The sequence below is a fragment of the Loxodonta africana genome, chromosome 6, assembly GCF_030014295.1.
Source record: "Loxodonta africana isolate mLoxAfr1 chromosome 6, mLoxAfr1.hap2, whole genome shotgun sequence".
Classification (NCBI taxonomy): domain Eukaryota; kingdom Metazoa; phylum Chordata; class Mammalia; order Proboscidea; family Elephantidae; genus Loxodonta; species Loxodonta africana.
In genome coordinates this window covers 36189211-36213793 of record NC_087347.1, presented here as the reverse complement: position 1 = coordinate 36213793, position 24583 = coordinate 36189211, and the positions used below count along the sequence as shown (strand labels likewise).

At 39.4% G+C, this 24583-nt stretch overlaps 1 protein-coding gene across 3 annotated transcripts in view; it reads right to left on the bottom strand.

The window, feature by feature from the left end:
- ACADL (acyl-CoA dehydrogenase long chain) overlaps nt 1–24583 on the bottom strand; it is a 77310-nt gene that overhangs the window by 42244 nt on the left and 10483 nt on the right. For 2 of the 3 annotated variants that reach the window (XM_023541864.2, XM_010602198.3), the window contains exons 2-5: nt 15226–15381; nt 13158–13295; nt 11741–11905; nt 1746–1812 (exon numbers count right to left, since the gene is read on the bottom strand). In XM_023541864.2, the coding sequence (XP_023397632.2) occupies nt 1746–1812; nt 11741–11905; nt 13158–13295; nt 15226–15381 (526 nt within the window). The remainder of the gene's footprint in view (nt 1–1745; nt 1813–11740; nt 11906–13157; nt 13296–15225; nt 15382–24583) is intronic. The other variant, XM_023541865.2, reaches the window with a different exon arrangement.

Sequence of the window (24583 nt, the reverse complement as noted above, 5' to 3'; positions counted from 1 at the left end):
GAAACTAGGTTATGAAATATTTACTAGAAAACAGTGGCTCAAAATGTGGCCCACAGGGGATGCCAGTCCACAAACTGTTACCACCCCTTGACAGTATAAATACAGAGATTGAGAGCATTTAGAAACTTCTATAGCAATTCAAGCTGGTGATTTTGCAAATACAAAGGTATTAATCTCTGATTAACTGGAAATAAACCATTTTCAAAAATAAAACAAACGGAAACTAGTCCTTCACAGAGCTTTAGAACACATTTTTGGAAAGACTTCCTAAGTGCAGAAAATGAACATTTTTTTTCACTTAACACTTTTTGTTGTTTTTAGGTGCCGTCAAGTTGGTTCCGACTCATAGCAACCCTATGCACAACAGAACGAAACACCGTACAGTCCTGTGTCATCCTCACAATCACTGTTATGCTTGAGCCCACTGTTGCAGCCACTGTGTCAATCATCTTGTTGAGGGTCTTCTTCTTTTTTGCTGACCCTCTCCTTTACCAAGCATGATGTCCTTCTCCAGGGACTGATTTGTCCTGATAAAATGTCCAAAGTACATGAGACGTAGTCTTGCCATCCTTGCTTCTAAGGGACATTCTGGTTTTATGTCTTCCAAGGCAGATTTGTTTGTTCTTTTGGCAGTCCATGGTATATTCAGTATTCTTTGCCAACACCATAATTCAAATGCATCAATTCTTCTTTGGTCTTCCTTATTCATCATTCAGCTTTTGCATGCATACGAGGCAACTGAAAACACCATGGCTTGGGTCAGGTGCACCTTAGTCTTTAAGGTGACATTTTTACTTTTTAACACTTTAAAAAGGTCTTTTGAGCAGATTTGCCCAATGCAATGTGTCTTTTGATTTCTCGACTGCTGCTTCCATGGGTGTTGATTGTGGATCCAATTAAATGAACCCCTTGACAACTTCAATCTTTAACTTAACACTTAGTCAACCATAAATATTTACTAACTGTATACTGGACACAGTTTTAGGCAGTCAAAAACATCTATCCTCATGGAGTTTATATTCTAAGGGATATATTTACTTCTGAGCCTATTTGTAACCTTAATTGGAGGGACTCTTCCGTTCTATCATTGGGTTGATATGAGCCTCAGAAGGAATGAACTGCCATCGAGTCATTTCTGACTCATAGTGACCCTACAGGACAGAACAGAACTGCCTCATAGGGGTTCCAAGGTTGTAAATCTTTACAGAAGCAGACTGCCACATCTTTCTTCCATGTAGTGGCTGGTAGTTTCAAACCACCAGCCTTTTGGTTAGCAAACTGACAGCTTACCCACTGCACCACCAGGGCTCCTTCTGAAGGACTGATGGGTTGTCAAATTTTATAAGTGGTATCTTTCTCTCCTAGGATCTTTTGGTACTCTTCTTGACATTTATGAGAAAGCCTTTTTCCCCAACCACTCATCAACACAAAGTTTTTTCACGTGTTTGCTCCATATTTGGCAATGTGAGCCATACTTTCACCTTGTCTGGTTTGATGACGGCTGTATGAAAGCTAAAACAACTTTTGCCTTTAATGAGGGGACACGCAAAATAGAAAATGGAAGACGCTATCACAGAGTTTTTGTAATGTAAATGTTGTAACTTTCTTGATGTCTCAGAATAAGTAAACTCAATTCTTGTGTATGTCCCTGTGTCTGACAGAATCAATAATGAGTAGTCTTTGAGACATTATTACCTATGGCATGACTCTGGAGACAAGGGCTATAGAAGCCCCTCTTTACACACCTTGCTCCCATTGAGGATCCAGTCACTCCCATCCTTTTTGGCATTTGTTCTTACTCCTTGCAAATCACTGTAATTGAACGAAAAGATGAATAAATCACCAACTGGCAAAAACTGAATTATGCAAATATCATCAAGTAAATGTATGTAATGTGATAATTCATACTGGTTACACCATTACAAACACTGATCTTGAATATTAGAAATAGTCACACAATTGACTGAAATACCACGTCTGATATATTTTAAAACATTTACACAAACAAATACATGTTTAAGATTACATAAACTAAGCTGATTTTATAGCACATAACAAGACCCAATTAGCATTCAAAGACCCCCAAACTGGGCTCAAATGACATTTAAAGGCCCACTATTTCCTTGGAATTATTTGCTACAATGTACTTTCTTGCCTTTAGTCACCCTGGTTCCTTCCCCTATCTCTGCTCATCAAAAGCTCATCTATTTGATTAAGAGGTAAGAAAGATGGGGGAGTGGGCAGCTCCAATCTCCCTCCTCCCACACACAAAAACATCAAAAAACAAGCAGAAACTGTCAGAAACAACTTTGCCAGAATTCCGAAAAACAGTCGAAGGTTTACAGCGTTTAAGGGAACACTGACTCAAGGAAAGGGCAACTTAAAAAAGGCAGGAAAGCTTTGTGGTTCTTTTTACCTGTACCTCACCGCCTCCCCAGTTGGCAGTAGTCTTGAAGACAATAGCTTGTGATCCCAGTGTGGGACTCTGGTCCCTGGTTCTGGAGGCTGCATAGCAGACCATATTCACAAATTATTGTGATTGTCTGTTCTGAAGGTGGATGTAGGGAGTTCTTATCAGTTTCACCTATCTCAGAACTCATTCGGGGCTAAAAAGTGTTGGGCGCAGCTAGAAAACACGAACAAATGATCAACTCATAGCTGCTTGGGGCAAAAGAGTATGGTTGAGACATACAACAGACCACCTAAGGTCAGGGAGGAAAAACCAGGGAGACAGTTTCTTTGGGAAATTCGGGCATTCAAAAGCAGTATGTATCTGAGGGAATTTAGAATGCCATGCAATACCTAGGGCAGCAAGATACATGCTCAGAAAAGACCTGAGAAAACCATAAGCCTCATGGTTCACAGGAAGCATGGGTAAGGTGTTGAAGGAATGTCCCAGCAAAGAACCAATCTGTAAAGACTGGGAGAGGAGTTTTTTTTTTTTTTTCTGTTGTTTTTAATTTTGTTTTGTTTTATCTTTTTTATTTAACTCCTGACATTCAAGGAAATCTCTGTTAAAACACTAGTTGAACACGAGCTAAAGGAACAGGCTTCAGTGACCACACACACTGAGGAATATGGTTTTTACAAAAATAGTCTGGAAAAGTCACTAAACCAACAGGCTACTGCAGCCTTCAACAATCAGCAAAACACCCAGCAAACTCTGAGAAAAGAGGCATATCTGATTTACAGAGTTACTATATTATGATATTCAAATGTCCCATTCTCAATGAAATAATCACAATGAAGATGGGGAAACAGGAAAAGACAGGCCATTCAAAGGAACAGAATAAAGCAGTAGATATCACCCTGAGGAAGCCCAGACATTGAATTTACTAGAAAAAGACTGTGAATTAGCTGACTTAAATATGCTCAAGGAGCTAAAGAAAAATATGGACAAAGAGCTAATGGAATATCAATAAAGAGACATAAATTATAAAAAAGTTAACAGTAATTGTGAAGCCAAAAAGTATAGTAGCTGAAGTTAAAAAAAAAAAAAAAAAACACAGCAGGTATGAACAGGCAGAAAAAGAATCAATGAACTTGGAAATAGAATAATTGGAATTATCCAGTCTGAAGAGCAGAAAGAAAAAGAATGAAAAAAGTGAATAGAGCCTGTGATGATTAAGGTTATGTGTCAACTTGGCTAGACCATGATTCTCAGTGGTTTGGTAGGTATTATATAATCATACTCTATTTTGTGATCTTGAGCCAATCAGTTGAAAGGGGAGTTTCCTTAAGGGTTTGGCCTGGATCCAACATATATGGATGTTCTGGCAAAGTTCGCCCCTTCTTGATCCTGCATCAGACTCATCATCCTCTGACCTCCAGTTCTTGGTATGTTAAGTCAGCAACCTAATGTCTGACCTGCAGATTTTGGAATTCACCAGCTCCCACAGCTCTGTGAGCCAGCAGCCTACCATGTGACCTGTGGATTTTTGGTTCATCAGCCCCTGCAACCACGTGAGTCAGGAGAACCCTCCAGTTTGATGCCTGACCCATGGATTTGGGACTTGCCAGCCTCTACAACTGTGTGAGCCACATTCTTGAAATTAATCTCTCTCTCTCTCTGTCTATATGCTTCACTGGTTTTGCTCCTCTAGAGAACACAGCCTAAGACAGAGCCTAAGAGACATATTGAGCACCAACAAGTGGACTAATATATGCATTATGAGAGCTCCTGAAGGAGAAGAGAGAAAGAAAACAGCAGGAGTATTTGAAGAATAACCAAAAACTTCAATCAAACATATAAGACTATACATCCGAGAAGCTCAGTAAACTCCAATAAACTCAAAGAGATCTACGCTGAGAAACATTACAACCAAACTGTAGAAAGCCAATAACAAAGCAAGAATCGTGAAAGCTGCAAGAAAGAAGCAATTCGTCTTGTATGAGGTATCCTCAATAAGATTAAGCAACAATTTCTCACCAGAAATCATGAAGGCAGTGGGATGACATATTTCAAAGGCTGAAGGACAGAAAAAAATCTGTCAACCAAGAATTCTATATCCAGCAAAACAGTCTTTCAAAAATGAGGGAGCAATTAAGACATTCCCAGATAAGCAAAAGCTAATGGAGTCTACTACCACTAGAACTGCCCTACAAGAAACTGTAAAGGAAGTCCTCAGGTTGAAATTTGAAATGAAAGAACACTAGAAAATAATTCAAAGCTGTATAAAGAAATAAAGATCTCTAATAAAAGTCATTACATGGGCAAATATAAAATCAGTATGAAAAGGTGGTGGTAATGGAGGAAATGAGGGACAAAAAAGGTTTAAGATACACAAAACAAATAGCTAAATGGCAGAAGTTGTCCTTCCTTATCAATAATTATTTAAATATAAATGAATCAAACATTCCAATCAAAAGGCAGAGATTGGCAAATGGATTTAAAAAAACTGATCCAACTGTATACTGTCTACAAGAGATTCGTTTTAGATTCAAAGACAAAAATAGGTTGAAAGTGAAGAGAGGAAAAAAATAACTCCATGAAAACAGAAACCAAAAGAGAGCTGGGGTGGCTACACTATTAGACTAAATAGATTTTAAATAAAAAATTGCTAGAAGGCACAAAGAAAGGCATTATGTATTGATGAAAAAAAAAATCTGTTGCTGTTGAGTCGATTCTGACTCGTAGTGACCCCACAGGACAGAGTAGAACTTCCCCATAGGGTTTCCAAGGAGTGGCAGTGGATTTGAACTGCCAGCCTTTTGGTTGCCAGTCAAATGCTTAACCTCTGCACCACCAGGGCCCCTATATATTGATAGCAGTTTCAATTCTCTAAGAAGATGTAACAATTTTAAACATATGCACCGAACAACTGCATCCCAACATATATGACGCAAACTTTGACAGATCTGAAGATAGAAATACAGAGCTCAAATTAATAGCTGAAAACTTCAATCTTCCCACTTTCAATAATGGATAGAACAGCTAGACAGAAGGTTAATAAGGAAATAGAAGACTTGAACAACGTTATAAACCAACGAGATCTAACGGACATATACAGAACATTTCACCCAACACCAGTAGAATACACATTGTCCTCACATTTCCTAACAATTATAAACTCTTTGTTTCCAGGGGTACCATGTGCCCTCTGAGACTGTACTTTTTGTGTGTACCTTGCTGTCATGGCACTGTCTCAGCTCTAGAAGGCTTTCAGGTCACTTCCACTTACTGGCAACAGTTGTGCTGTGCTTGAATTGATACCTCAGGCCAGATAAAAAAGGTTAATACAGAAATTTGAGGAAGTCACCTGGCCTTATAAGATAAACCTTTATGGTTAGTGGAATTTGTTTTAACTGGCTAAATCTAGGGCTGTTAAAGAGCATAACTGAGATTAATACTGCAGGTTGGCTTCACCTTGCTGTGTGGGATCTTACTGATAATAATTTGCTGAAAAGATGCCTGGACCAAGCGGGTAGACTATGCAGAAAAGAGTTAACATAGAAGGCCTGAGGCTATAACACTTAGGCCTGCTTGCAACGCTGGCCTTTTGTTAGGCTCCAGGAACTTGGATTTTGGAAGGCTTCCCACCATTCCCTGATAATAACGACTCACTGAACCTAAACAGCTTGTGCAAGCAATTGGTTTATGCTGAACATCTGCTTTCATTCTGCAAGTATGGCATTTTGGTATGTGCTAGGTTGAAGGTGCCTACACGACCAGCCCCCAGTAAAAACCCTGGGCACTGATGTCTCTAATTAGCTTTCCTGGTAGACAACATTTCACGTGTTGTCACAACTCATTGCTGGAGGAAATGAATGCATCCGGTGTGACTCCACTGGGAGAGGACTCTTGCCTGGTTTTCTCTGGACTTTGTCCCATATACCTTTTCCTTTGCTGATTTTGCTTTGTATACCTTCACTACAATCAATCATAGCTATGAATATAACTATATATTGAGTCCTGTGAGCCCTTCCAGTGAATCATCAAGCGTAGGGTGGTCTTGGAACCCCCAACACACTAAGACATTACAAACACAAATTCAAAACTTATCTATTGTAAACTTAATTGTGTCAAGCATTACAGGTAAGTTTAAGGAGAAGGTTGTAAGATGGGTTAAATGACAGCGGTGACATCACTGGGCAGGTGCAGGCGGTGTGGACTGTACCAAATGTCATGGTCAGAGGGGTGACGGCAAACTGACTGTCTATAAAATTTTTGTGCAGTGTTTCAGCAGAAATTTATTATTTTTTATAAAAATATCCCTGCAGTTAGTTATAACAACAAAAACATTTTTCGCAAGCCCAGCTTGTTGTTGCTGTTAGGTGCCATTGAGTCGGTTCCGACTCATAGTGAACCTTTGTACAACAGAATGAAACACTGCCCAGTCCTGTGCCAGCCTCATAATCGTTGTTATGCTCAAGCCCATTGTTGCAGCCACTGTGTCAATCCATCTTACTGAGGGTCTTCCTCTTTTTCACTGACCCTCTACCAAGCATGATGTCCTTTTCCAGGGAGTGATCCCTCCTGATAACATGTCCAAAGTATGTGAGACAAAGTCTCATCAACCTTGCCTCTAATAAGTGTTCCGGCTATACTTCTTCTAAGGCAGATTTGTTAGTTCTTTTGGCAGTCCATAGTATATTCAATATTCTTTGCCGATACGATAATTCAAAGGCATTAATTGTTCTCTGGTCCTCCTTATTCACTGTCCAGCTTTCACATGCATATGAGGTGATTGAAAACACCCTGGCTTGGGTCATGCACTCCTTAGCCCATAGAGTGATATCTTTGCTTTTTAACACTTCAAAGAGGTCTTTTGCACCAGATTTGCCCAACGCAACACATCATTTGATTTCTTGACTGCTGCTTCCGTGGATGTTGATTGCGGATCCAAGTAAAATGAAATCTTTGACAACTTCAATCTTTTCTCCATTTATCATGATGTTGCTTATTGTCCAGTTGTGAGGATTTTTGTTTTCTTACTGTTGAAGTTTAATCCATACTGAAGGCTGTAGTCTTTGATCTTCATCAGTAAGTACTTCAAATCCTTTTCATTTTCAGAACGCAAAGTTGTGTCATCTGCATAATGCAGGTTGTTAATGAGCCTTCCTACAAACCTGATGCCCCATTCTTCTTCATACAGTCCAGCTTCCAGGATTATTTGTTCAGCAAATAGATTGAATAAGTATGGTGAAAGGATACAACCTTGACACACACCTTTCTTAACTTTAAACCATACAGTAGCCCCAGCTTACATGTATCAATATATTTACAAGGCTAAAATTCTATGCCAATTTACTTTTTGAACTTCTAATGTCCTTCAGTAAGAGTTGTCATTATTACCCAATTACAATGACACTTTGAATCATGTGGTTTCATCTGCATATCCTACAAGCACTAACTGCCGTTTTCATTGCTGCCAGTGTTTTTAAAGTTGCTGATTGTGTCAAATTTTCTGGTGTTTTAGCTACAATATTGTGGTAATTAGTATTTGTGAACCTATACCATTAACTTTTTTGAGGATGAAGGAGAAACTAAAGGAAAAGGACTAATATACAGGAATTACAATTTACAAATAACATCAGTACAAAGAACATTTCCAAGGATTCTGTATGGTCTGGTACGGGTGGAAGTCCATGGTGTGTGGGGGGGGGGATGACACCATGAGTTACTGACACCAACCCTAGTGATGCTACTGAATGACAGGGATGTACTATAATATGTTCTTGTGAATCAATCTCTAGCATGTGTTTCACCAAAAAGATGGATATTGGTAGTAAACATTTTAAAGTAACCATATTTTCAGATTGTAATTTTCATTCTAAGTATGTGTAACCCAGGTGTCTGTCAGTTTGTTGCGCTGTGGGGCTTGCATGTTGCTGTGATGCTGGAAGCTATGCCACCAGTGTTCGAATGCCAGTGTGGTCACCCATGGTAGACAGGTTTCAGCTGAGCTTCCAGACTAAGACAGACTAGGAAGAAGGACCCAGCAGTCTACTTCTGAAACGATTTAGCCAGTGAAAACCTTATGAAAAGCAGTAGAATGTTGTTTGATACAGTGCTAGAAGATGTGCCCCTCCGGTTGGAAGGCACTCAAAAGATGACTGGGGAAGAGCTACCTCCTCAAAGTAGAGTCGACCCTTAATGATGTGGATGGAGATAAGCTCAATATCATCAGTTAGAACAAGGCCAGGGGCTGACTTCGAAACACACCATCAATTGCTCATATGCAAGTTCAAGTTGAAACTGAAGAAAATTAAAACAAGTCCACAACAGCCAAAGTATGACCTTGAGTACATCCCACCTGAATTTAGAGACCATCTCCAGAATAGATTTGACTTGTTGAACACTAATGACCAAAGACAAGATGAGTTGTGAAATGATATCAAGGACATCATACATAAAGAAAGCAAGTGGTCATTAAAAAGACAGGAAAGAAAGAAAAGACCAAAATGGATGTCAGAAGAGACTCTGAAATTTAATCTTGAACATTGAGAAGCTAAAGCGAAAGGAAGAAACAATGAAGTAAAAAATTTGAACAGAAGATTTCAAAGGGCAGCTCGAGATAACAAAGTATTATAATGACAAGTGCAAAGACCTGGAAATGGGAAACCAAAAGGGAAGTACACACTCTGCATTTCTCAAGCTGAAAGAACTGAAGAAAAACATCAAGCCTTGAGTTGCAATAGTGAAGGATTCTATGGGGAAAATATTAAATGACGCAGGAAGCATCAGAAGAAGATGAAGGAACACAAGGAGTCATTATACCAAAAAGAATTGGTTGATGTTCAACCATTCCAGGAGGTACCATATGAGCAGGAACCAATGGTACTGAAGGAAGAAGTCCAAGCTGCCCTGAAGATATTGGTGAAAATCAAGCTCCAGGAATTGACGGAACACCAACTGAGATGTTTCAACAAACGGATGCAGCACTGGAAGTACTCACTTGTCTGTGCCAAGAAATTTGGAAGACTGCTACCTGGCCAACTGACTGGAAGAGATCCATATTTATGCCTATTCCCAAAAAATGCGATCCCACTGAATTCAGAAATTATCGAACAATATCATTAATATCATACTCAAGTAAAATTTTGCTGAAGATCATTCAAAAGCAGCTGCAGCAGTATATCAACCTGGAACTGCCAGAAATTCAAGGTGGATTCAGAAGAGGATGCAGAACCAAGGATATCATCGCTGATATCATATGGATCCTGGCTAAGAGTAGAGAACACCAGAAAGTTTTTTTTTTAATCATATGGATCCTGGCTAAAAGTAGAGAACACCAGAAAGTTTTTTTTTTAATCATATGGATCCTGGCTAAAAGTAGAGAACACCAGAAAGATATTTACTTGTGTTTTGTTGACTACGCAAAGGCATTCAACTGCGTGGATCAACAAATTATGGATAACCTTGTGGAGAATGGGAATTCCAGAATACTTAATTGTGCTCATGAGGAATCTGTACATAGATTAAGAGGCAGTCATTTGAAGAGAACAAGGGGATATTGCGTGGTTTAAAGGTAGGAAAGGTGTGGGTCACGGTTGTATTGTTTCACCATACTTATTCAATCTATATGCTGAGCAAATAATCTGAGAAGCTGGACTATATGAAGAAGAATGGGGCATCAGGATTGGAGGAAGACTCTTTAACAACCTGCATAATGCAGATGACACAACCTTGCTTGCTGAAAGTGAGGAGGACTTGAAGCACTTACTGACAAAGATCAAAGATCACGGCCTTCAGTATGGATTAAACCTCAGCATAAAGAAAATAAAAATCCTCACAACTGGACAAATAAGCAATATCATGATAAACGGGGAAAAAATTGAAATTGTAAAGGATTTCGTTTTACTTAGATCCACAATCAACAGCCATGGAAGCAGCAGTCAAGAAATCAGAAGTCGCACTGCATCGCACAAATCTGCTGTAAAAGACCTCTTTAAAGTGCTGAAAAGCAAAGACGTCACCTTGAGGAGTAAGATTCACCTGACCTAAGTCATGGTGTTTTCAATCGCCTCCCGTGCATGTGAAAGCTGGACGATGAATAATGAAGACTGAAGAACTGATGACTTTGAATTGTGGTATGGAGAAGAATATTGCATATTCCATGGACTGCCAAAAGAATGAACAAATCTGTATCGGAGGAAGTACAACCAGAATGCTCCTTAGAAGCAAGGATGGCAAGACTACCTCTCACATACTTTGGACATGTTGTCAGGAGTGGTCAGTCCCTGGAGAAGGACATCATGCTTGGTAAAGTAGAGGGTCAGAGAAAAAGAGGAAGACTCTCAATGAGAGGGACTGACACAGTGGCTGCAACAATGGACTCAAGCATAACAACGATTGTGAGAATGGCGCAAGGCCAGCAGTGTTTCCTTCTGCTGTGCATAGGGTCTCTATGAGTTGGAACCAACTTGATGGCACCTAACAACAACAACAAAATGTGCAAATTATCAGTTACTAAGATACATACACAGTTTATTACAAACAATTCTACACAGGGATATGTCAAAGGTAATAAAGTTAATGGCACTGGTTTCTGGATTTAAAAAAATCTTTAATTGGTAAAAACCAAATAGTAAAAGTGGTTTTACAATATATTACTTAGTAATGCCAAGAATTCAGACCCTCGCTATAGTTCTACTATGTATCATTATTTCGATTTCACTGATATAGACATTGAGGCTCAGAGATTTTGCCCGAGATCACACAGCTGGTGTCAGGACGTCCTAGCTCCAATGCAGTCAACAACTTGCTCTATAAACTTGGTTAAAATACTTTATTTCTCATTTCCTTCTTTCTCTTTACATAGAGATCTTAATATCTCTATATTCCGTATGTTATTACTGTGATTTGCTGGCAATTGTGAGGATGATGCAGGACTGGGCAACGTTTTGTTCAACTGCAGCTAACAACAACACTACTGTGATTGCCAAACAAGAAAATCAACATAAAAGCATTTATAAAATGTTACTGTAGACTACAAATATACATAGTAATACAAATTTGGAACTGTACAAAAGGAGATGTCTGATTCCCACCTAAATCAAAGCAGGAATACAGAGAGTAGCCAACCCATCTTGGAGACTAAATTACCACGTCCCACCTTCTCTATTCTTTCCCTTCCATGTGCGTTTTCTTTATTTCTCACTATAATTCCTCAACACTCTAATATTCTTCTTCATCAGCTGGTACTTTTCTCCATTCTTATAGCCTCTTACCTATATGGCCCATTGTATCTGTCTCTCTCAATATCTGACTGACTTGCTAGCCTTCCATGATTCTTACCTTCCAGCCCCAGGCTCTGTCATTGCTATGGCACCAATACATTTGCCTGCTGTCATCTGGGGAATGAAGTGCTTAATCTGCTCTTCCGAGCCATAGTTTGCGATATAGGGCATGACAATATTTGAATGAAGACTAAAGCCTGGGCCAGTACAATTTGAATATGCTCTTAGAGAAAAAAAAAAAAAGAAAATTTAAAGCATGAAAATTATTTTATTCTGTGTTTAGTTTTTTGAAATTAAAAAACAACTAAAACAACAAAGATTAAAAAACTTATTACATTGTGTGTAATAGCCTGTTTCCCTATGAATCTATGAACTTCTTAAAGGTTCTCTTGCTCTCTTTTTTTTCTTACTAATCTTTTAATTTCTTGCTGTAACAGAATAAAAGTGCTCTAAAACATATTTAATGAACTAATAGATAAAAAACTTCGTAAAACTGATCACCTACAATTGTATTACTCCAACAAAACAACTACTTTCATTTTGGCACATTACCTTTGTCATAAAGATATATTCTAATATAACTGCAATCATGGTGTACTTCTTGTATTTTGCTGTTTTGATTTTGTCTCATACATAAAACCCCTTTTTTTACATAGTATTTTACACAACCTAAAATAGCTACAAAACATTCCAAGTTCTTTACATGCCATAATTTACTTATTCATTCTCCTACTGCTAGACATTTAGATTGCTTCCAAATTTGGGACATTATGATCTAACATAATGATTTCTACACTTAAGTTCTATTTTTCTTATTATTTCCTTAAGATAAATTTCCAAAAGTGGAATCTTAGATCAAAGAGCATACACTTTTTTATTTTTTATATATAATCTCATTTTTAATCCCCAAAGCATTTATCATTCTAATTTATAATGCCACCAAGAGTAGATGAGTATGGCACTTTCACTGCAACCTTGTCAGCACTGAGTATTATGATTTTTCATTTTCACTAATTTTGTAGGTGCTCAAAATGATATTTCCAGGTTAATTTAATTTTCATTTGATTGATAATAAAGGTAAACTTTTTTTTAATTAAAAAATGCTGAAATCTTTTGCCCATTTATCAATTGAAATCCTGATTTTTTCCTTATATAGTAATGTTTTATCATATTTGATGGGAATCTCTTCCCACACTGTTGTTTTCTTTCAAAAGGGGAAAATAACTGCTTATGCCAATCACAAAGAATGCCATCCCTTTAGTTTTCAGCAACTCCTATTTCAACAACTTAAAAGTGGTCATCCTTGTCTTCCCAGTCAAAAAATGTAAAAGTACAGGAGTGGTAAAATCTTTCACAATTTAAGACTATTTTCAATCTCCCAAGAAGATCAGAAAGCATTTTTTTTAATTATCTCAAAAAGGTGAGCAATGTGCTTACAAAACAAAAGACTCAACTTCAAGTGTCTACATACTTACTGCTCTTCCCACACAACAGCTGCCGAATAGAGGTCTCCACCAATACCACCATGATGCTCGGCAACATTGATACCGAGCAGTCCTTGTTTTCCAGCTTTTTCCCAAAGCTCCCTACTCACTTCTCCAGCTTTCTCCCATCTGCAAATAACAAATATTTAAAAATCAGAGAAAATTGTCTCATATTATTTTAAAGGTACCCAGTTTTAATTTATAAATGATATACACAGGAATGCTTCTTTAAGGCAATTGTTGGCATGGGCCATACCCTTCTAATTGCATCTGACTCTTCAATTCTTTTTTCTTCTCTCTCTGTCTTGCTTCTTCATATTTACCACTTTCTCTTTTCCCTCTCTTACTGGACTTGCAAATTAGACCCACTGATATCCATGTGTCTAGTTTTATCAGCTGGTGCTCTTAGGGTACAAGCTTAGTTGCGCCATATAGTCATGGGAATTTGCCCAACATGCCTTGAAAGGTAATCCTGCTCTATGCATTTCCTTAAAGTGCTTAACATATGGAAAAAGCATATAAAAGCTGACAAGAGCTGGAAACTTTATTATGGTATAAACAGGAAGAATAAGAGAGAGAAGTACCTTGCAGCATAGCTCTGCAAAGAAATTTCTGAAAAGATGAGGTATTTGGGTAAAATACCTCATCTTTTCAGAAACGGACTCAAACATACCAACAATCATGAAGATGGCACAGGACCAGGCAATGTTCTGTTCTGTTACACATAAGGTCACCATGAGTTGCAGCCAACTCGACAGCAAATAACAACCACCATGCAATGTCAGCTTTACTTTAAAAATGAGAACGGCATAATGAGAAAACAGATGACTAGTTGGAGATAGGGAATCTGAGAATTTTTGTTTTATTTTGTTGTGTTTTGAAATGGTAGTTAAGTATAAAAAAAAAGTTAGGTATAGATAGGAAGATATGGGGCTGTTTGAAGATACTGATTAAAGACATACAGATACCACAAGAAATTTTAAAACAAAGAGTTTGATTATCATGTCCATTTTGATGTAGTTACTGCCGAAAGCAGCTCTGGAAATGTTTTGGGGCTAATAATGCCCCAAATTTGCTAACTTCTACTGTTTTTACCTCAAGGCCTCACCAACAATTTTTCTGGAACTAGGTTTAAAAGCTGTAAGGAAATAAAAGATTCTCTAAGGAGAGCTGCTACATTTCTTTTGTCTTTAATAAGAAGCTAGTTGCTTTTCACTAAAGACTAGCCTTGATTTCTGTTTAGCTAATTTTAGTTACTCTTACCAAGAGAGTATCAATAAAAACCTAAATGCAAGCTGTTTTAAAATCATTTAAAAATACTATTCTAATTACAGTATTGTCATTGAGTGAATTTTGGAAATATAATAAGATCCTATTTTAATAGAAATGACAGATTTTTGTCAATAAGGTAGGTGATTGATTAATTAGTCACCTACTTTATTGACAAAAGTACTTCCAGGTAACCAATTTGCCTACAAAGATTTGCATTATGCTGGCTTTTGAGCTTTTACATATTTTAATTCACTCAGGGGAGTGCCTGGGTGATGTAAATAGTTAATTCGATCAGCTGCTAACAGAAATGCTAGTGGTTGGAGTCTACCCAGAGGTGCCTAGAAAGAAAAGCCTAAGTGACCTGCTTATGAAAAACCAGCCACTGAAAACCCTATAGAGCACGATTCTACTCTGACACACATGAAGTCACCACGAGTTGGAATCAACTCCACGACAACTGGTGGTAATTCACTCATAAGGCAAAAGAAGAAAGAATATGAAACTGACTAATATTTTGTTGCCGCTTAATCACAATTTAAACAAGTACAATTTTTAGATTAAATTGCAAATTTTCTCACTTTTGAATTGTGTATTTTAAAACCATTAAAAGAGCTCTGAACTAACTTAAGAACCCCTGGGTCCCAGAATATTTTGGTGATGGGCAGTAAAAGTGTTAATAAAGCACAGAACACACTATTCTTCCTGTACATCTACATACAGCATCCCAGAAAATGGTACTTACCACACTCCTAGTGTACATTACATTAAAGGAAAACGTGCCACTTACTCTGCGTGATAAGGAATTACTTCTTCTTGAAAAAATTTTCTTACACTTTCCCGGAAAATGTCATGCTCTGAAGAAAAGATTCGTCTGATTCCTATATCTGTTAATTTTTTAGCAGAAGAACTTTCTAGACGTTCTTCAACTCCAGAATGAGAACACCTTAAAAAAAAATACGTTAAAAAAATTCTTAAGGGAGTGATACTTCTGGCCAACATGGCACTATAGACAGAAGCACCATGCTGTCCCTCTAGAGCAAAACCTGAAAAAGTAAAACAGAGACAAACGTCATTCCTGGAACCTGAAGTGTCAAATGAAGAGAAAAAGAACTCAGCCAAGCACCAAAACGGAATAAGAAGCTGACAGAGGACAGACAGCAAGGAGAGATACATGTGGAGGGCCCCATCAGCTAATGCAGCACAAATCTGCGATATTGGACTCCTGTCAGGGATCGGCAGGCAGGAGCAGGGGAAAGGAGTTTTGCGGAACTCCCAGCAGGAGACAGAGCACCCAGTACCAGGGATACACGCTCTCCCACCCTCCATTCTCTCCCCGCCGCTCTACCTCTGAGCTTCCTGGCTGGTTACGGTGACTGGGCTGGCTGGAAAGTGCAGCATCTGTGCCACTTGGATTTGCTCCACTCACGTCGGAGATCGGTGGACAGGGAGTACAGGAAATCAACTTCACGGAGTTTCCAGCAGGAGACAGAGCACCCGGTAAAGGGTGATATCCACTTTCCTAACTCTCCCCTTCTTCCTTCCCCCTTAAGCCTCCTCTGCTTCCTGCCAGTTGCAGTCTCTTGGTCTGGAGGCAACTGCTTTGGCCTCAGGCTGCTTGGATTCACCCTGCCCACAGTGGCCGGGCCCCTGAGCTGGTGTTGGTTCTTTCTGTATCTTTTAGTTTCTTCTGTGCCTCCTAGCACCTCCCCCTCCTTTCTCTGGAACACCTGGCTCTGTGTGCCATCTTTGCTTCTTCTTGAAAGGCTGTGAAGCCAAGCTTGACTGGGCAACCACTCCCCCAGCCCATGACACCACGGTAGTGGGATCCCTGGGGCTTTTTTTTTGCCTTGTTTTGCTTTGTTCTGTTTTGTTTGTTTTCTTTTTCTTTTCGCAGTTTAGGAGCCCCTTCTAGCCGGACTACTACATGGCTCAGGAGCTACTCCCCTAATCTGCACAGTCGTGTAGGTGGGATCCCTGGGGGCATTTCTTTTTTTCTTTTCTCTTTTTACCTTTCTGTGTTTCTTCATTTCTCAGTTCTCGTCTCTGTACACTTATCTCCTTTCCTGTCTCCTGAATACCTGGTGGTGTGTGACATCTATACCCCCTCTAGCCAGGCTATACTGTGCAGCCTGGGAGCCACTTCCCTGGTCTAAGCAGCCCCACCAGTGGGATTCCGGGACTCCTGGGGGCTTTTTTTTTCTTTTCCAAATTTTTACCTAGTTATTTTTTTCTTTCTTTTACCCTTTTGCTTTTCTCTATTTCTCAGTTTCTCATTTCTCCACTCCAACATCAAACTCCCTTAGCACTATTATTTTTTCCCTATCTTTCTTTGCTTGTTTGTTTTTGGCTCCTGTTTCTCTTTCCTCTCTCTCCTCTTTCCCATGCCCCTATTAAGCTCCACACAACACAACCTCCCCCCACCTTCCTGCCTACCTGCACCATGCACTAAACATCACACCCCCAAGCAGCACAGGCATGGCCTCCTGGAACCTGCCCAGCACTGATTCCTAGCCCACCCTGTCAGCCCTAGTACGGGCCACAAACAACCCAGCCCAGCCTCTCCCCTTCAGGTGGACCTGCTCTGCTGCACCACACCTGATGTAACAAACTAAAACAAAAAAGCAGGGCAAAACAAACAAATCTACAATGAAGAAGCAAAGAAAGTAATTCCTGAATGTCCCAAAGATAGCAGACGATATCAAAACGTATAAAGATAAAACGTTGTCCGGAGACAGAGCCAAGATGGTGGAATAGACAAAGACACTTCCAGGAAGCCCTCTTTACGACAAAGACCTGAAAAAATAAGTGAAACGAATATATTTGTGACAAGCTGGGAGCCCTGAGCATCAGAGGCAAGTTTGGACATCCAACCGAAGGGCAGTGGGAGGAAGAGACCGTTCAGAAGTGGAGAGGAGTTACCGGACCTGAATCGGGGGAAGCCCTCAGGCACCATTCCCGGAGCTGCAGCAGTGGTGGTAGCAGGCTGGTACTAGCATTCGGCTGCAGTTTCCTCAGGGAGAAGCAGCCAGCCACACGGCCTACTCACACCTCCGGAACCTGAGGATTATGATGCTCTCGGCAAGAGCTAAGTACTTGCGTCTATTTTACTGTGCCCCCCCACCCCCAAACCAGATTCAGCGGCTGAATCCCTGGGCCTGAGATAGACCCTGGTGAGCACTAGAGCCATCCTCCTGGCCTTGGGGAAGGAAAAAATTTGCAACTGGGGGGAAAAGATAATTTGCTACCTCCATTAACTGGGGGAGCTCAGGACAGAAGCTGCTCCTGTCCAGGCATAAACCATCCGTGGACCTTAAGCATCTTTCCCTTCTGCATGGACCTGTGTGGGCCTATTTCAGGAGAATAGGCCCTTGTTGGCAAACTCCAACCATTTCAGCTGTGCGGTGGAAAGGTGGGTGTTTGACATTTGACATTGCTTTTGCTATTAAACAAGGTCCTCGCCTACCCGCATCAGGGACCTAAGGCCTGGTAGCTCCACTCAGGTCACCAGCCACCCACGACAAGGGTCCAAAGATAACTGGTACCTCCCAGTCCTTACAACCAAAAACTTTGGGTGCCCGTGGTCCCTCTGCAGAACCCACCCACCAGCATGCTCTAGGGAACAGAGACGTATTTTCCCCAGAGACATTTGGGGGTCGGTTCTCAGCCCCCTGCCTTGTTCAGAGTGTGACCCCCTGCTGCAATCAGATACGGGTATATATGCCAATCACCCCTGCCCCTCTAAGACTGTAGGACAGAGCCTGTACCACACACTTGATGATCAGCTACCTAGAAACCTGAGCTGAATTCATACAAGAAAACTGAATGGACTCCTAGACTGATATACCTCATAACAGCTCTAGCCAGCTGGGGACAGGACACCAGAGCTCCAAAGGCAAAAATAATCAAGCTAGCTCACTCAAGCAACCCATAGGGGTATACAAAAACAAAACAAAGCAAGCAGCTACGACACAGTAAGCAAGCATAAACTAATACAATAACTTATAGGTGGCTCGGAGACAACAGCCAATATCAAGTCACATAAAGAAACAGACCATGATCACCTTAATAGGCTCTCAAAACAAAAAATCCAGGGATCTTTTAGATGAAAGTGCATTCCTGGAATTATCAGATGCAGAATACAAAAGTTTAATATACAGAACCCTTCAAGACATCAGGAAGGAAATGAGGCAATACACAGAACAAGCCAAGGAACACACAGATAAAGCAACAGAAGAAATTAGAAAGATTATTCAGCAACATAATGAAAAGTTTAATAAGCTGGAAAAATCTATAAATAGACAGCAATCAGAAATTCAGATTAACAATAAAATTACGGAATTAGACAACTAAATAGAAAGTCAGAGAAGCAGAATTGAGCAAGTAGAAGCTAGAATTTCTGAACTTGAAAATAAATCACTTGGCACTAATATATTTGAAGAAAAATCAGATAAAAAGAACCAAAAAAAATAAAGAAACCTTAAGAATCATGTGGGACTCTATCAAGAGAAATAACCTACGAGTCATTGGAGTACCAGAACAGGGAGGAACAACAGAAAATACAGAGAAAATTGTTGAGGATTTGTTGGCAGAAAACTTCCATGATATTGTGAAAGATGAGAAGATACCTATCCAAGATGCTCATCGAACTCCACATAAGGTAGATCTGAAAAGAAAGTGAACAAGACATATTATAATCAAACTTGACAAAACCAAAGATAAAGAGAGAATTGTAAGAGCAGCGAGGGATAAATGAAAAGTCACCTAAAAAGGAGAGCCAATAAGAATAAGCTCGGACTACTCGGCAGAAACCATGCAGGCAAGAAGGCAATGGGATGACATATTTAAAAAATTGAAGGGAAAAAATTGCCTGCCAAGAATCATACATCCATCAAAACTGTCTCTTAAATATGAAGGTGAAATTAAGACATTTCCAGATAAACACAAGTTTAGGGAATTCATAAAAACCAAACCAAAACTACGGGAAATACTAAAGGGAGATCTTTGGTTAGAAAATCAATAATATCAGGTATCAACCCAAGACTAGAACACTGGGCAGAGCAACCAGAAGTCAACCCAGACAGGGAAATCCAAAAAAACAAAGCAAGATTATATAAAAAGAAAAAAAGCCCAAAACAGGGTAACAGCAATGTTATTATACAAAAGAAGACAACATTAAAATAATAAAGAGGGACTAAGAATTGTAATCATACACCTTCCCTATGGAGAGGAAGATACGGCAATACAGAGAAATAAAAGTTAGTTTTAAATTTAGAAAAATAGGGGTAAATAATAAGGTAACCACAAAGGAGCCAAACTATCCTACTCATAATAATAAAACACAAGGGGAAAATACAGACTCAGCATTAACAAAATCAACAACAAATACGAAGAAAGGACAATATATAAAGAAAATCTACTCAGCACATAAAATCAAGTGGGAAAAAGAAACTGTCAACAACACACACACACAAAAAAACCACATCAAAATGATAGCACTAAATTCATACCTATCCATAATTACCCTGAATGTAAATGGACTAAATGAGATTGAAACGGTAATCAAAAAACTCCCAACAAAAAAAAGCCCTGGACCAGACGGCTTTGCTGCAGAGTTCTAGAAACTTTCAGAGAAGAGTTAACACCACTACTACTAAAGGTATTTCAGAGCATAGAAAAGGACGGAATACTACCAAACTCATACTACGAAGCCACCATATCCCAGATACCAAAACGAGGTAAGACACCACAAGAAAAGAAAATTATAGACCTATATCCCTCATGAATGTAGATGCAAAAATCCTCAACAAAATTCTAGCCAACAGAATTCAACAACATATCAAAAAAGTAATTCACCATGACCAAGTGGGATTCGTACCAGGTATGCAGGGATGGTTCAACATTAGAAAAACAATTAATGTAATCCACCACATAAATAAAAGACAAGAATCACATAATTTTATCAATTAACGCAGAAAAGACATTTGACAAAGTTCAACACTCATTCATGATAAAAACTCTCAGCAAAATAGGAATAGAAGGAAAATTCCTCAACATAACAAAGGGCATTTATACAATGCCAACAGCCAACATAGCCCTAGATGGAGAGAGCCTGAAAGCATTCCCATTGAGATCGGGAACCAAACAAGAATGCCCTTTGTCACCACTCTCATTCAACATTGTGCTGGAAGCCCTAGCCAGAGCAACTAGGCTAGATAAAGAAACAAAGGGCATCCAGATTGGCAAGGAAGAAGTAAAAGTATCTCTATTTGCAGATGATATGATCATATACACAAAAAACCCTGCGGAATCCTCCAGAAAACTATTGAAACTAATAGAAGAGCTCAGCAGAGTATCGGGATACAAGATAAACATACAAAAATCAGTTGGATTCCTCCACACCAACAAAAAGAACATCGAAGAGGAAATCACCAAATCAATGCCATTTACAGTAGCCCCCAAGAAGATAAAATACTTAGGAATAAATCTTACCAGAGATGTAAAAGACTTATACAAAGAAAACTACAGTACACTTCTGCAAGAAACCAAAAGAGACTTACATAAGTGGAAGAACATACCTTGCTCGTGGATACCCAAAACCCAGTGGCATCGAGTCGATTCCAACTCATAGCAACCCTATACAACAGACTAGAACTGCCCCATAGAGTTTCCAAGAAGCGCCTGGAGGATAAAAACTGCTGACCCTTTGGTTAGCAGCTACAGCACTTAACCTAGGAAGACTTAACTTTGTGAAAATGTCTATTCTACCAAAAGCGATCTATACATTTAATGCAATTCCGACCCAAATCTCAATGACATTCTTTAATGAGATGGAGAAACAAATCACCAACTTCATATGGAAGGGAAAGAGGCCCCGGATAAATAAGGCATTACTGAAAAAGAACAAAGTGGGAGGCCTTACTTTACCTGATTTTAGAACCTATTATACCGCCACAGTAGTCAAAATAGCCTGGTACTGGTACAACAGATACATGGACCAATGGAACAGAATTGAGAATCCAGACATAAATCCATCCACATATGAGCAGTTGATATTTGACAAAGGCCCCAAAACAGTGAACTGGGGAAAAGGCAGTCTTTTTAAAAAATGGTGCTGGCATAACTGGATATCCATCTGCAAAAAAATGAAACAAGACCCACACCTCACTCCATGCACAAAAACTAACTCAAAATGGATCAAAGACCTAAATATAAAATCTAAACGATAAAGATCATGGAAGAAAAAATAGGGACAATGTTAGGAGCCCTAATACATGGCATAAACAACATATAAAACTTTATAAAGAATGCAGAAGAAAAACTAGATAACTGGAAGCTCCTAAATATCAAACACCTATGCTCATCAAACGACTTCACCAAAAGAGGAAAAAGACTACCTACAGACTGTGAAAAAGTTTTTAGCTATAACTTTTCTGATCAGCGCCTGATCTCTAAAATCTACATGATACTGCAAAATCTCAACTGCAAGAAACAAATAACCCAATTAAAAAATGGGCAAGAGATATGAATAGACACTTCACTAAAGAAGACATTCAGGTAGCTAACAGATATATGAGGAAATGTTCACGATCATTAGCCATTAGAGAAATGCAGATCAAAACTACAATGACATTTCATCTCACTCCAGTGAGGCTGGCATTAAACCAAAAAACACAAAATAATAAATGTTGGAGAGGCTGCGGAGAGATTGGAACTCTTATACACTGCTGGTGGGAATGTAAAATGGTACAACCACTTTGGAATTCTATCTGGCGTTTTCTTAAAAAGTTAGAAATAGAACTACCATAGAATCCAGAAATACTACTCCTCGGAATATACCCTAGAGTAATAAGAGCCTTTACATGAACAGATATTTGCACACCCATGTTTATTGCAGCTCTGTTTACAATAGCAAAAAGCTGGAAGCAACCAAGGTGTCCATCAACAGATGAATGGTTAAATGAATTATGGTATATTCACACAATGGAATACTACGCATCCATAAAGAACAGTGACGAACCTGTGAAAAAATTCATAACATGGAGGAACCTGGAAGGCATTATGCTAAGTGAAATTAGTCAGATGCAAAAGGACAAATATTGTATAAGACCACTATTATAAGATCTTGAGAAATAGTATAAACTGAGAAGAACACATTCTTTTGTGGTTACGAGGCGGGGGAGGGAAGGAGGGTGGGAGAGGGTTATTTACTGATTAGTTAGTAGATAAGAACTACTTTAGGTGAAGGAAAGGACAATACTCAAGACACGGAAGGTCAGCTCAACTGGACTGGACCAAAAGCAAAGAAGTTTCCAGGATAAACTGAATGCTTCGAAGGTCAGCGGAGCAAGGGTGGGGGTTTGGGGACTATGGCTTAAGGGGACTCCTAAGTCAATTGGCAAAATAATTCTATTATGAAAACATTCTGCATCCCACTTTGAAATGTGGCGTCTGGGGTCTTAAATGCTAACAAGCGGCCATCTAAGATACATCAATTGGTCTCAATCCACCTGGATCAAAGGAGAATGAAGAACACCAAGTTCACACGATAACTATGAGCCCAAGAGACACAAAGGGCCACATGAACCAGAGACTTACATCATCCTGAGACCAGAAGAACTAGATGGTGCCCGGCCACAACCGATGACTGCCCTGACAGGGAGCACAACAGAGAACCCCTGAGGGAGCAGGAGAACAGTGGGATGCAGACCACAAATTCTCATAAAAAGACCAGACTTAATGGTCTGACTGAGACTAGAGGAATCCCAGTAGTCATGGTCCCCAAACTTTCTGTTGGCCCAGGACAGGAACTATTCCCAAAGACAACTCATCAGACATGGAAGGGACTGGACAATGGGTTGGAGAGAGATGCTGATGAAAAGTGAGCTACTTCTATCAGGTGGACGCTTGAGACTGTGTTGGCATCTCTTGTCTGGAGGGGAGATAGGAGGGTAGAGAGGGTTAGAAACTGGCAAAATTGTCACGAAAGGAGGGACTGGAAGGAGGGAGCGGGCTGACTCATTAGGGGGAGAGTAAGTGGGAGTATGGAGTAACGTGTATATAAGCTTATATGTGACAGACTGACTTGATTTGTAAACTTTCACTTAAAGCACAATAAAAATTATTTTTAAAAAATGAGAGAGGCGGGGCCAAGATGGCAGACTAGGTAGACGCTACCTCGGATCCCTCTTCCAACAAAGACTCGGAAAAACAAGTGAATCGATCACATACATAACAATCTACAAACCCTGAACAACAAACACAGATTTAGAGACGGAAAACGAACAAATATGGGGAAGCAGCGACTCTTTTCGGAGCCTGGAGCCAGCGTCCCAGTCAACGGATTTTCTGGAAAAACACGTTTCCCATTGATGGCTCGGAGACAGCAGTCGATATCAAACCACATAAAGCAGCAGACCATGACAGCTTCTACAACCCCCCAAACAAAAGAATCAAAATCTTTCCCAAATGAAGATACAATCCTGGAATTATCAGATACAGAATATAAAAAACTAATTTACAGAATGCTTCAAGACATCAGAAACGAAATAAGACAAACTACAGAAAAAGCCAAGGAACACACTGATAAAACTGTTGAAGAACTCAGAAAGATTATTCAAGAACATAGTGGAAAAATTAATAAGTTGCAAGAATCCATAGAGAGAAAGCATGTAGAAATCCAAAAGATTAACAATAAAATTACAGAATTAGACAACGCAATAGGAAGTCAGAGGAGCAGACTCGAGCAATTAGAATGCAGACTGGGAAATCTGGAGGACCAGGGAATTAACACCAACATAGCTGAAAAAAAATCAGATAAAAGAATTAAAAAAAATGAAGAAACCCTAAGAATCATGTGGGACTCTATCAAGAAGGATAACTTGCGTGTGATTGGAGTCCCAAAACAGGGAGGGAGGACAGAAAACACAGAGAAAATAGTTGAAGATCTCCTGACAGAAAACTTCCCTGACATCATGAAAGACGAAAGGATACCTATCCAAGATGCTCATCGAACCCCATTTAAGATTGATCCAAAAAGAAAAACACCAAGACATATTATCATCAAACTTGCCAAAACCAAAGATAAAGAGAAAATTTTAAAAGCAGCCAGGGAGAAAAGAAAGGTCTCCTTCAAGGGAGAATCAATA